We start from the raw sequence: 15,139 nt of genomic DNA on the forward strand, positions 1-15,139 counted from the left end.
AGCAGAGAGCAACCATTACATTAGTTTATTTTAAAATACTGTATACATGATGCAGCTGAGGCTACTGTAAATTGCTTTGTCTTGAACAGAATTAAGAGCTTAGCTCAGATAAGCTTTCGGAAAACTTTTACATGGACCCTACATCTGGATGCACATCTCTCTCTTTTGAAACAGCTCTCACATTCTCTAAGGATATTTACCACCAGAAACTAGATGGAGGAAATAACATTGTTGAATTGCTTCAGTGGAAATTGATTTTGTTTGTAAATGGCACACCTTGAGTGCTGATGTCTCACCAGTAAGAGAATCCTCAGCTCAGGTCTGCCTGCAGAGCACTCACAGTGGGACCAGGCTGTGCACAGTTCCACACCAAGCTCGGAAATTCTCCTTTCCTGTAACTTTACACTCTGCACATTATCATAAACCTCCATCTCCCCACTGCGTGCATAGCTTTTTCTGTAAGAAACTATTGCATTTTGTGTGCAATCTGATTTCTTCACAGTCTGAAAGGTAGACTTCCATGTCTGTCGCTGACTTCTGCCAAATCCCAGGAAAATAATTGCTACGTGGCACTTACCTCTCCTTCTCTGGGCCATGGCCTTCCATTCTGTGTGTATTTGCTTTGATTCTGGCGCTTCTTTTGCCCTCCATCAGCAAATTTGCACAGCAAAGGCTCAGTGGGGGCTGTGAAGACAAGAAACCCAGTCTATATTAGCATCCCCCCCAAAGAAAGTGATTATACCAGCAACAGTAGTGCTTTGTAATACTGATCTTTTGAAGTAAAATCTTGCCTTCTGCAGATATTTTTTGCCTCTTTTAGCCTTGACTCCACTGGCAGCTGTTCTTATTAACTAAGCTTCAAAAAATATATACTGGCAGCCCTTAAAAGAATTTAGCAAATATTGTTGAAAAAATAATCAGCCTACGCAGAATGTTAAGTTGCTGTAGTGGAACAGTATAGTAAGGCATTAGTTCCAGTTAAGTTAGACACGTATTCATGACCAGCATTAGTGCAAGGATAAACACTGCTTTACTAAAGAAGCTTTCAGTTTTTAATTGTAAAAACTTTGCAAGAACCTGCTTAAGGAATAAGTGTTCTCACTATTTTGGTGTTTCTCAACATCCAGTCCTTTAAAAATCTGACTGAACTGAATAAAATGGAGACTTTTGCCAAGCCCAGTCCAATCAGCTTTCTTTTTCCTCTTAACTCCTTCTTTTAAGCAAGTTGGCAGCTAAGAAAACCCTTTTCCTCTCCAAGTGAGATCTGGAGTGAGTGAATACCATAGTCAGGAGAAGCCAGAGTCCCAGGAAGAAAGAATAATCAGAGCACTGCACACCCCAAAAGGCAGCCCACAATAGGGTCCCCTAGAGAAGAAATTAACACACATCAAACGGGCGCAACAGGAAGGGAACTTGGTGTCTTGGGATCTCTTTCCCATCTACCCAGCTTTTCACAGCCTTCTAAAAATTTTTTAAACAAAACTTTAATTACTCTGCTAGTGGGAGCTTGTCTCTTCTACTTCATCCTTAAAAGGGGGAACAAATTCTACCCACTCAGGTGTATGTTAGGGTTGTGCTTTATTGCCTGTATCAGCAGAGAAGTAAACCAGTATTTTCCTGTTTGAAAGAAATCTAAAAATCATGTGTCACATCTGAGTCTTTTCAGGAATCTTTGAGTCCCTAGGCATGGTAAGTCTGTAATTAATTAACCAAGAGTTTTGATGGAAAAACTAATAAATATGTTTTTTTCCTTCCCATTTCCTGTTTGTAGGAGGCTAGAAATGTTGAAAGAATACACCTTCAGAGACATGAAGAAAATTTTTGGGTGGGGGGTGCTAATCAAGTTGTTGACTTATTTATTTGTAATAAAAATTATGATCTGGTTAAGGGACAAGTTCATGTGGTATTAAAACAAGTTAACCTCCACCAACCTCCTGATTATAGCCAATTCAAAATGGGTCAGAAAGGATAGATTAAAACTGTGATCACTTAAAAACTGGAAACAAGAAACAATGCATGGAGAGAATCTCACATCAAAACCACAATTTCGCATTGGGACAGCATCACTTTGGCTACTTCTGAAGCTATAACAGCTTTGTTTTTTCATTACCATTTTACCAGGCTAGTAATTTCCAAGGTCACTAGAAACTGAACAGCAGGAAACAATCCATTATTGGCAGAAAGCTTGACTGTGTGACCCCAGAGGTCCTTCCCCACCTCCAACTTTGATTACTGTATCAGATTTTTCTAGAAGCAATGTTCAGACAACCATTTAAAATTTAAAATAATGAAGGTTTAAAAGCATCCAGGTGGCTATGGAGATTCTTTCTGCAGGTGGAGAGACTTCACAGGGCAGACTGCCCTGTGCTTTCACTGGTTTTACTCCATGGCCTGATGCTGCCTGATTTCAGAGTGGTTACTTAGAGTTCACTTTGATGTGATTGCGAGGGAGGAGCAGGTGCTAAGCCGGCATTAGAGAAAGACCTATTAAACATTACATCTGAAGCTTCAAAAGCTTTTTGTTTTAAGCACTGAACAATTATCAAGGAACATATGATACCATCAGGAGGACCATGCAAAATCATCTGCACAGTGAATATTTACACGCCCTGATCATCTACTAATGAACACATCTGGTATTAGCCCATGTCCTGTGATGTGGTTTAACAAGCTAGGAAATCTACACATCTTCTCTCTATATATTAGCCAACCACAAATAGGAAGCTGTTGCCATTTCTAGAATTCCCTTATCCAGCATTACCATCTGACATCCTCCTATTCGTTAATTAGTGGCTTCCTAATGTTGATTGAGATCAAACATAGCTACCAAACAACTTTACTAACTCCATCTAGAAAAAATGTAAAAAAATATTGTATAGACTTTTCAGGAGGTTGGAAAGAAGGTGGAAAAGTACAGTGCTCTATACAGGCAAGTTTCTGTATGGGAGATTATATTCCTCTGTGATAAACTGAGGGTAATTCTGTGGATAAAATCAGTTTATGTTGACCAACATTAAAAGAAGTAAAAATTTCAAAACAAAATGCTTTGACAGGAGGACAGAGCCCAGATAGGATGGTTTTGGGTTGACGATTTTCAGGGTTTTGTTGGGTTTTTTCCCCCCTAAACACAGGCATGTAGCATCAAACAAGACATGAAGAGGTGTAGGTTCTAATGGTTTACACCTGGAAACAATTATGGTAACCAACCTATATATATATGTGTGTGTGTATATAACCAAATTAATAATCTCTCTTCTTTCAGGACATAAATGTATGTAGAATGTACATACATTTATGTATGTAACATAGAATGTAACAGTCTTGGGAGCTCAAAGATGTTGCTGTAAGTACGGAGAAGAACTCAAATCTTGGTTTACTTCAGCCCTCTAGAAATTTTTGTAAGAAAGGTCCTCTAGGCTTTCCAAGATGAGATGCCCCCAGATATTAATACCATCATTCTTACTGGTCAAATACAGAGCAACAGAAGATAGTAGAAAGATCACATCCTATTCCACCAGGCAAGCATAATTATTTCTAAATAGAATTCTTTTTTAATGGTTTCATTACATTTCCAACGTTCTTTAAATTATAAATTTACTTCAGCCAAGAAAATGATAACAATGAGGTACCATGGTCATCAATTCAAAAAAGAAAATATTTAGGAACTAGTCAAACAATATCAACCTTAGATGAATAATATTTATGCATTGCAGAAGAAGTGGTATATTTCACCCCAAATACTTCAGAAGGGGAGGAAAGAAAAAAGGGAATATTTTAAACTTTCAATTTCTTTTCCATTCCATGTAGACAGTCTTCAACTTATGGACTGCATTTTTACTTTTCTCTTTTTCCTCTGTATGAACATATGGACTGAAAATAAATGCCCGTGTCTCTGCCTCTTCTCTCACCTTTTGTACTTCTGACTTAATAGAAAATGTAATTTGGATATCTGTAGATGTCCACATTTTGAAGTGATAAGCAGATCTTTTTATATGGTTCTTAACATCCTTTAGGTTTTAAGCATATGTGGTATTTTGAAGCATATCTGAAAAATCTACTGTTGCTATTTTCCTGTAAAAAAATGAAAATTGATTCACTTGAAATAAATTTCAGGCTATTCCATCCTGATAAACTCTTCAAGATAGAAGGCACTGCTCTTTCACTGACTTCTACCTGACAGCAACAAACACAAATATCAAGAATAAATAACTGCTTTAACCTGAACATGGTTCATTAAGCCATAACCCATTTTTCAAGGCGAAGATTTAAATGCCTGCTGCAGCTCCCATCCAAAGCCTTCTCTAGTTAATAAGGCATAAATAGTCCTGAACTTGGCTTTGAGTCTTGAGAAGGAAGTGGGATCAAATTGATAGTGCTTCTAAACAGCATTTGCCAAGATATTCAGGGCTGCCTTAGGAGAGGGCAGTAGCTGCTAGTGTTCAAATTTTGTTCCCATGGAAGTCAATGGCTAAAACCCTATCTCACTTCAGTCAGAGCCTGAATTTACTCTAAGAGTTCAGTGGAGGTGAAAGAGAGAGACTGGTTTTATGTCAATCAAGCCTGTCGATATTGTTGGAGTTGCCTCAGGAGATCAGCTTCTCATGCTCTGCTACTTTAGATGGACAGATTGTGCAGACAAACAGCTCAGAACTGCCAAAAGGCTGTTAGTATCACCAAAAGCAACACTGGTACTTAAATAGCACAAAAACTTCTGAAGGAAGGAAAAGGGGTAACAGTGCCCCCTTCTCAGATCTGGCAGACTCTCAGAAATGTTCCAGCTCAGGAAGGGAATTTCAATTAAATTGGAGAATTCAACAACAAAAAAAAAAAAAAAAAAAAAACAAACAAACAAACAAAAAAAAACCAAAAAACAAAAAACCCACAAACTTCTAACTAATTCTGAATACATAATTTCCATATTCTTTCATTCATCGGAAGGCAGATACACTTGAGCTCCTACATGTGCAAAAATGTATATATTCATGAGCATGTGCTTCATAAAGAAAGATGAAAGACGTCATTTGCATTTGGTGAGACTTTTTCATTATTTCAGGTGCTCTGAAACTTTTACTGTCTAAAGAGTTACTGAGAAAAGCCTGTTCCCCACTGTCATTTAGTATCATCTGTCCAGCAATGGCAAGTATTACATATACAAAAAGCAGTAACAGGACATTTTTACACATTTTAGCTGCCTTTACTATGAATATTTTTGAAGACAGAGCATTTTTCAGCATGTCAGGTAGAGTTTAGTCTCTTCTCATTTTTTGAAACAATGAAAGTAACATTTTCAGTAAAAACAGCCATGTTCATTGTGAACATTCATGTGGGTCTTTAGCCACCTCTATTTTTTAATGTGAAGAAAAACAATTAGAAAGTCATTGGTATGGCAATAAATGGTCAGTGGAAAATTAATGATCTTTTTCAAAGTATGCTTTGATGAGAAAGTTGGATTAATTTCTTTTTCAGCCTTGGCAAATCCTCCTCCACAATAAAAAACTGTGCACAGTAATAATTGGGTTCACAATCAGACCAAGCATTCATACTGACCAAGCTCTGATAACTATTTTAATTCCTAACTGCCTTCCAAATTTTAAGTAGTTTGGTAACATTTTCATGTGCAAATCACACAGAACATCTTATTGAAACACCCATGTAAGAACCAACCTCTTTGTCTGTTTCAGACCAAACATTTGTAGCCTTTAAGAAAAACTTCACCTTATGATAGCATCAAAGCCATTTGTAAGGAGGCAGTATTTCACAGGGAGACATGAGAGACACAAAAGCTGTAGAGCAAGGTAGGACAGAGCAAGTTTAAGTTCTGATTTAATATCTGGGCTCAGATGGATGCACTCAGCAGGACTATGGTATTTATAGAGCCTACAGAGTTTATTTACAAAATGAATGTTGCTCTTGTAAGCTTTGAAAATGTAGAAGTTCCAGAACCCCATCAATAGAGTCACTCTCTGCTCTAGTGAGTCCACTGGCTTCTAGGAAAGTCCTGCCATGCAATACTTTTTCATCCCAAAGTCATAAATAAACAAAACCTGAACTTCAAGGAAGATTATAAAACAAAACCATAACTATTCTGCTCTTGGGAAATGAAGATGAAGAATTTCAAAAGATGGTACGTGATACAAAAGGACATGTAAGGACAAAGTGTTAGCTGAGTAAGGAAACCATAAATAATATGGCAAATAACCACTTCATCCTATCCTGCGTGGAGTTGTTAAAGGACCGAGTAATAGATTTTGTCCCAGAATTCCATGATACAGGATGTGATGTCACAGGAGAGACTCTCAATGTTTGCAAGAGTTAGCTTTTAACAGAGGTCGAGCTATATATAGCATATTTCATAGAACCATAGAATATCCTGATTTGGAATCATAGAATATCCTGATCCACAAGGATCATCAAAGTCCATCTCCTGGTCCTGCATGGAACAGCTTCAAGAGTCCCACCAGGAACCTGAGAGAGTTGTTCAAATGCTTCTTGAGCTCTGTCATGCTTGGTGCTTTGACCACTTCCCTGGGGAGCCTGTTTCAGTGCCCAACCACCCTTGGAGTGAAAAATCTTTTCCTAACACCCAGCCTAGACCTCTCCTGACACAACTTCAGGCCATTCCCTTGGGTCCTGTCACTGGTCACCACAGAGGAGAGCTCAGTGTCTGCCCCTCCACATTCCTTCACGTGGAAGTTGTGGACTGTGATGAGGTCTCCCCTCAGTCTCCTCTTCTCCAGGCTGAACAGACCAAGTGACCTCAGCTGCTCCTCATTCGGCTTCCCCTTCAGACCCTTCACCATCCTTGCAGATTTATCCAGTATTTTAGTTAAACTTAACTACATGATATTAATTGGATTTGTGCAGATGATTAAGAAAGCAAAACAACAAGTTATCACTGCATTTTAGTTTCTATAAAACTTCACTTTTACAAAATAATTATAGTAACTGGGGGCACAGTTAATAGAAAAGGACACCAAAGTGAAAAAATAGTGATCTACTTTTGATAAATTGTATCAGAACTTAAGTAATTATCTCTTGTTCACCTCTTTGTCTTAAGAAATGGGAAGCAATCCTTTCATCTTTTTTGTATAATAATTGTTTCTAAAGACCAAGAACATGTTAGAAAAAAAAAATAAAGCTCAGAGAGAAATAATGTGTCAAGCACAAAGGTAGGACTTCTATCCTGTGAAACAGAAATTACTTAGAGCAGGTGGAACAGGTAACCATATGTGTCTGTATGCTGGAGAAACAGCATGCCAACTTGGAAGTGTGGAGCAGATCTTGTTGCAATCAATCTAAATACTCAAGCCAGTACATGGAAAACTTCTGCTTTATCATATTGTTGCCGAAATGTCCATAAATATTTGTTAGGAGAGAACAGAAACTGGAGTCATCTTTCTATAAGAAACTGCAGCATTCATTTTACAGTCTGGTGGGTTTTTTTTTTTTGGTTGTTTGGTGTTTTTTTAAAACTATGTTCCTTTTTAAATTTTCAACGGAAGGGCAGACTGGGAGTGCCTGATTCAGGCTTATTAAAGTGCTCCACTCCAATCTGCTGATAAGGAGGAACTGTTGTAAAGGTTATAGAAACAGATGCTTCAATATGGAATGGAAAGTTAAATCAATCAAAATAGAAGAACTGAGATACAGTACTAAAATCATGCTGAAATGCTGTAATATGATGGTCTATTTTTATTTCACCAAACTCTATTTCTCATACAACTATAGTGCTGTACTCCATTGGAGAGAATGAATGCATGGTGAACAAATCCAGAATAGAATTTGGAATTTTATTACTTAATTTTATTAACTATTAAATAATTATAAAATACTCTGCACTTCAACATTGGAGTCTTCTTTTATTATAAACAAAAGGCAGAGCTCACAGAAATTAGATATTCTCACTGAACCCAAAGCCTCTCTACTGAACTCAAGTTTAAATTTGAGGTAAATGTAAGCAAGATCTGACTCAGGCCTATGGGCTTTGCCACAGAAATCAGCTTCCTCAAACTTGATGATACAGCAAAATTCTGCCCTATTGGAGGTCCCCAGCATAATGCTGAAAAATTCCAGCTGTAGTTCATCCTTTGTAACCAGTGCTGTGACAGCTCTTCACAACCTTTAACCACTGGATGAAAGGAAGTGGAAGGAGTGATTTATTTTGCAGTTTTAAAATTTCTCCAAGAGCCTTTCCAGCAAAAGAGTAGATCCTCTTACTGAATGACTGTGCAACGAAATCAACTAAGCATGTGCATCAGTTTGCAGAAATAATTTCACACACCTGTGCTTAAACCTAGTAGTTTTTTTTTTCTGTGACTTTCAAATAGGATCTGTTACAAACTCAAATTTAGGCCACATTCTTTTAATGTGCCAATTCTAATTGCAAAACATGTAATTCAGCTGGGTTAATAGCTCCTCCAAAAAACACTTTGATAGACTCCATTGGATTCGTGCCTCATTGGAAAAGCCATGTACAAAAGTGAGATGATACCATGTTTTGAAGAGAAGCATTTGTTACAAGTCACTGGAATCACTTTGCATATTATCTGTGAGGTAGATAATAAATAAATATTGAACTGTTAATTTATGTTAGATAAGGAAAGTCTCTGACTTGCTCAGTCATCACTGTTAAAAGATGAATGCTTAAGAAGCCCAACCACCCTGTCTGAAGAATTTTTATTTGGAACTTATGTGCCCTAAATTCCCTGTTTTTCTATCTTGCCAGACTAACTAAACAAGACACTGAAGAAAGAAGAGTCTATGTAGCTCTTCTGGAAACTATGCAAATAATCAGTGGAATAAAGATTTATGATAATACAATGGTCCCCTATCAAGAGTTTCTTCCCATTGACAAAAGCTGACAGCTGTGAACAGTTTTTCAAAACAAACCAAACAAAACAACAAAATTTTATATTTTGTATATGTTTTTTGTATAGATTTTGCAAAAACTAATTATTGTCTGTGATTCTGACATATAGTTAAAAGGAAAAAAGAAAAACAAAAAACAGAAGGGTTGCTTGTACCACTTTTATGCTATTGACTTACTGCATCTGATGCTCACTGGACTACATGATGGGCAGGAGCTGATCCATCCAAATAAAATTTTAAAAATGCCAAACTTAAAATATATTCCTGTATTGAAAAAAAAATTTAAAACCTTTTTGTGTCTTTCACTGTAAATTTCTAGACCATGCACGGTTTGCCACACAGACACACACACTTCTGCTGAGCGTGACAAGGAACTAATAGAGATCAGGCAAAAAATGTCCAACCCAAGATCCCAAGATCCAGTGAAGTTGATGAGAACACTTTCACTGGAAGTAAATATGACAACAGTTACACTGAAATAGATCTTACAAACTTTGTTTTTGTGCTTTATTTGGTCTTTAAACTTAAAGCTGAAATCCCTTCACATTGGCAAAATGCAAACAGAGTGAAGACAATGGCTAACCTGTCATCAGAACCAATTTTCAGGAAAAATAAGTTACAGAGTGAGGTTCTGCTGTCTTACTATGTTGCTTGTCATTCCAGAGAAGCATTAAATCTGAACATTCATACACTGAGGTAGTGAACTAGATGAGAAGTCTGAATTGTATCACAGTTTTAAACCAGTAGCACAATGATTTTCATGTATATACTCCATACCGGTGCTCCTGAACCGACTGTGGTTGATACACCAGCTGTGTGGGGCCCCAGGACTCCAATCTGCAGGTAGAAGCTCACTGAGGAAACCTGACCCTCTAAAAGTGATTCCAAAACCACTCTTTAAATCCCCCTCTGAGACTGCCCTGTGAGCTTTTAGGAAGATTGCACTTCATATACCTTTTACTCTTCTCCCATCTCACGAGTTACTTGGATCAAAATGGAGATCTTCTATTTCTTACTGTTCAATTATTAAGGAACAACAACAGAGGCAGCTTCATCTGAAAGGCTGAGCGATTTTTAAATGATCTCATGTACCATAATTTATAATGGAAAATCAGGTACAAATAGTGTGATATGCTTTCTAGTTCCTCGCTAATGGAAATAAAATGAATCCCTGGTAATGGGTGACCCTACTTGCTTCTGTGGTCACCCCTTTTACTTTTTCAGTGTTCTCTTTAGTAGCCTCAGGAGAAAAGAACAAATGCAAAGCTTTCATCCAAAGCTGCTTTGCAAAACAATAGCTCTATGCTTCTGCTATAAAATCTATTTTTACTATTCTCAGAAACAAATATTATTGATCACAGAGGCTTCGCTATTCCCACTGAGAAAAACTTACTTGCACTGACAGTCCAGAGATGAAATTGTTAGAATTTATGCTGTACAAATAATTAATTCTGGTTCTGTTCATAAAAGGTTATTTCATGTAGCTGTTTAAGTGTTACTCTAATATCTAGTGTGGAATCTATTTATTTTAAATTTAATTTTATTATGTTCTGTATTATTTTTTACTTTATATTTATTTAGATAAACAAGAACATTACCATCATATATTCCTCTGTATGATACCGCTAGAACTAACACTAGAGAGACAAAAAAACCTCTTCAAACATGCTTTCAATATAAACAAGGAAACCAGGACAAATGTCTCATGTCAACGAAATTATTTCTTTCCACCAGCATAATGATAATTCCTGTACATACACATTTATTTTTTAATAATTGCAGTTGAGTTTTGGGATGCCCTGCTTACACTCCAACACATGTATACTATTAATGTCCTGAAGAGCTTATGCAACCCAGGGTTATACTACATGAGGAAAAAAAAGCTTCAGTTATGACCATTAGCTTATTTAATTCACATTTAATACACATGTATGCGTTCTAATAATACTTTTTTTCTTTTTCCCAGTTAGGGAAAGACACATTTGTTGTGTCTTCGTGAATGGCCACTGTAATGAAAAAAAGTGGCTATATATATACAATGCTAACATTATTTGCAGCTCTACTCACAGCCTATTAAAGAGTAGCAGTAGAAAATATATACAATCAATAAATATTTGGTTTGGGTGAAGATGCCCTGTGTGTTGTCAAAGTAGTAACATGACCTTCTTGACATCTGAATTGAAACAATCTATTTCTAAAAGCACTGATTACTGCAGATGCATGAAATATTCCAGTGTAAATGTAAAATAAAGCTAATTTTTAACCAGCTATCAATCTGTTAAAAGGTTTTAAAATATTCAGAAATATTCAGACCTTTTTTCTCAGAATACCTAGTGAAAATCCTTTTATTTAAATCAGTTCTAATTAACACACATTCTAATAACTGCTGGGTACAGCAGCAAAAACTCCAACCACTGATAATCTAAAACATAGCTCAGCCATATCATTTTGCCATTAGTCTGAGAGAGAAGGAAAATCTGAAGGGAATTGAAAAAAATAATTATTGTCCTATGTATGCCCTAAAATGAAGGACTTTACTAGGAGCTAACAGATATCATCACCAGCTTTCTCACTTCAATGCAGGAATAATTTTAAAAAGTGGATTTGACCCTGACTATGACAAAACCAGGGCTGGGTATAGGTTCCAAAGCAGGAAGCATTTAAAAAACAGTGACTGACTGATTCTTAAAGGCAGGAGTTCATTTTGCTGTGGTAGACAATAACCAAGTCACACTAAATGCCTTGGACAGCATAATTTGTGTGCCACAAAACCTCACTGTGTGCTCTTACTATTTTCTTCTGTAAATGGGCCCAAAGGGAGGAAGGCAATACTTTGGAAACAATACATAAGTAATGATGCTGATACGCCTTACCTTTTTCTCCCCAGAAGAAGGGGTGAGCAGCAGCTCAGAACAAGGACTGCAATACCCCTTGCAGCTCCCAGCCTGATGCATTGGCTGCTCCTCCTGGCATCTTCCAAGCCCTGAGTCTGAAAGACGGACTTTTTTTGGGTAGTAACTGTGCTGAATGGCTACTGCCCCCCTCACCAAGTACCTGAAGGTAGGGAGCAGATGTGGCACAGGCATTTATGTGCCAGAAAAGGAAGATAAGAACTTGGAAAAAAATGCTCAGTAACTTCCATTTCCTTGAAGGGCAAGAAGGCAGAAAGGCCCTGTAGCACATGACCACCTGGAGCTCCTCTCAGGACATCGAGGCTTTGCACCAGCTTGAAGTAAGCCTCTGCCTTCAAGGCACAACTGTACCTGTGGTTTCCATGACAGAGAACTGCACAGTGGATTCACTGGGAATTTTCCACCAAGTCACCTATTTATGATGACACTTTATTTGAGGGAAAGACAAAAAAGTGAAATTATAATCTTTTCCCAAGACAATGGAGGACTTACTCATACTTCTTAGCTCTTTGCAAAATGTGTTGATGATACCAACGCTAAATCTAATGTGCTACGACATAAGGAAAATTCTATCCCTTGCAGCTTAAAAATCTTTTATTATCATCTGAGACAATATCCTAGAATATTAAACAGATAACACTAAGCCCTTCTGAAATTTTCAATTGCAGAGCTCTCAGCTGAGGGTAGACAAGGAAGCAAACTTACATATTAGAGACCGAGTGATAGACTAATCTTTAATGTTCTAATACATTGCTCAGAGATTTTTTAAAGGTTATACTAGATTCTACTTTGCCATGCACCCAAAAATTGCAAAAAGAGTAGGATTTCAATGCTAAGATTTGCAAAGTAAAAAATCAGCCCTCAACTCCCTCAGTTAAAAATACTGTAATAATTAAAACATGAGAGAGCCAAGCACAAGGAAGAATATGTGAAAAGGAAAGAAAGGTATAGAAATATGCAAAAAAACCCACTTTAACAGAATGAATAGAAAAATAGGAAAATAAAGGACAGCAATGTTTCTGAATTGTCCTTGAAAATGTCCTAGCTTTACAGAAAAGCAAATGCAACTCATGTCCTCCATTTCTGGATGACAACAGGGGCCTTCGTAAACACTTCACAGAGACTACAGCAAAAAGAAAATTCTAGCAGAAATGGCTGCTTAAATGTCACTGCTTATAGCAAACAGAATGACAGAAGTTTATAAAAGATGTAGTTCTTTCTGAAAACAAAACGGAAGACCTATTCTGTTGGATTGTGAGGAACCCACTAAGGCTGTGGATGGTCTCAGGGACAATTGTTTGGCATCAGATCACTAAAGATACTGGGGGAGACTATTGAGACTCCTCTATACAAAAATACCAAGGCTCTGTTATTAAAGTAAATTCAAAAGCTTGTCTCAAAACTCTATAGATGAGCCAACCCTTACATGCCACAGAAAATAAAATTAGAAACAACTATGTGAACGATGAAAAAGCAAGGACCTCTCTTCCAGATAAATTACATTAGGAGAAATAGTAATAGTTGCTTGCACCAAAACATATAATTTTTTAATGTTTTTTCCTCATTTGAGTGGGATCCTTCTTTGGTTTACAGGCACATGGATGCAGCCATGCTGGCATGATGAGTCTGTGTGCAACTCTATTCAAAGCATGATTGTAACTCAACAGCAGTATCAAAGTCTGGTCTGGCAAAAGCTGTTTCCAGCTGACGTGAAGCAGCAATTTTCTTCACAGCAAATTGTTTCATGAATCAGCCAGCAGGGAGTGACAACATTCTGCTACCAGTGACTAAGCCTATGACCTCTGGGTTGTAATTTCCACCAGCTTAAGAAGAGTTCATTGCAAACATGAGCCTATTTTTCACCCTACTGTTAAGAGAGATGCTAATCTGGCTCTTGGTTTCCTTTCTTTCTTATTTTTTCTTTTTTTCTTTTTTTTTTTCCTTTTTGCCAGCTTTATTGCTTACAATGTAGTATTTCCCTGGAGACAGAAAACAAAGTCTAGAACAGGTTGCTAATAAAACTTAAAGACAACACAGCAGAGTAAGAATTAAAGGGCAACAACTTTTCTACTTCAAGGAATTTGGCAGGCCTAGCAGAGACCTCATGGCTTTCTCCTGTCATGAAAAGGCAAATGAGTACTGAACCTTGCAACCTGGCAAGAGACAAGCAAACTGAAGTGAGAGACAAAAAATGTTTTTGAGAATGCCTTCTGTTACAGAACTAGAAACAGAGGAAAAATCCCAGTCCTGAGTATGGTGAGAAGATGAACAAGGAGTTTTAAATGAAGGGTGAGGTAAAGACTGAGTAATGAAAATATGAATATTACCTGAATTACCAAATGTTCTCCAAATACTTCACCTAGGGTCTGCATACACATAAAACTTCCAGCTAATGAACCACAACAGACTGATGTCAGTATTAATTCTACTGAATTAACACAACACTAGAATATGTACTGCTTTATGTCACTTGGTTGTAACAATAAACAGTGGTAGAAAGTGCTTTTATACCCTTAACAGAAGTGTTGAGGAGAGGAAAAATGGTACCCTAGATTTTATTCAGCACTGGGCTTCCGTTTGATTGTTGATCCTAAAAGGAGTGACAACCTTGTTAAAAGAGCTGTCATTAAGCCACATTTGTTATTTCTATTCAGTGCAGCTCTGCTTCTTGGGTTACCAGCGGGGAGAACAAAGTCTCAGGCTCTAAAGCTCAGCTCTGAAATGAGAAGGACAAGCTTCTCATACTGATAACCAGTGTCTCTTAGACTCTATGGCAAGGGTAGAGGAAGCTGTATTGAAAAGGCCAGCATGGATTTCTTGCTGGAGCAGGAGTTGAATGTAAGATTTCTTTGTCTCCACCTCTGTCTGAGATGCCCTAAGAACTGGACTTCTGGGACGTGTGCCATATGATTAATGTGGTTCTATCAAACTGTGCATTCAGAGGGACAAAGTCATATGAGATCTCTGGGAACTTACTGGTTGGCTACATGGTATATGCATGGGGTTTTTAACTGGCCTGGACAGAATATATTACTTGGATTTAAATACAAGCACATGTTACATCAGATGAAATCAAGGTGATCCAGGCCTCAGCACAGCCTGTTTGCAACAGACTGCTTTTGCTAGTGGATAAGCAAAGATTTGCACATTTAGGCAAAAGCTTTTGCTTTAAGGGTGCCTATGTGCCAAACAAGAGTAAGATTGCAGGAGGACTTGCTTTATAGTACCAGAAGAAAAATATATTTATTTGAAATGGTCAACTTAGACCAAACTAGCTTACTTTTATTATCAGTTTTTACTGTGTTTACATAGCATATAAAACGAGCTCAGAATTATTCCAGGTTTAATCCTGTATCTCT

The 15,139-nt window shown here is 37.4% G+C and overlaps 1 protein-coding gene across 12 annotated transcripts in view; it reads right to left on the reverse strand.

The window, feature by feature from the left end:
- Positions 1-15,139, reverse strand: part of RBMS3 (RNA binding motif single stranded interacting protein 3) — a 703,009-nt gene that overhangs the window by 87,289 nt on the left and 600,581 nt on the right. For all 12 annotated transcript variants that reach the window (XM_068206323.1, XM_068206331.1, XM_068206308.1 and 9 more), the window contains one exon: positions 578-684. In XM_068206323.1, coding sequence (XP_068062424.1) covers positions 578-684 — 107 coding nt within the window. The remainder of the gene's footprint in view (positions 1-577; positions 685-15,139) is intronic.

Source organism: Anomalospiza imberbis, chromosome 1, assembly GCF_031753505.1.
Source record: "Anomalospiza imberbis isolate Cuckoo-Finch-1a 21T00152 chromosome 1, ASM3175350v1, whole genome shotgun sequence".
NCBI classification, from domain to species: domain Eukaryota; kingdom Metazoa; phylum Chordata; class Aves; order Passeriformes; family Viduidae; genus Anomalospiza; species Anomalospiza imberbis.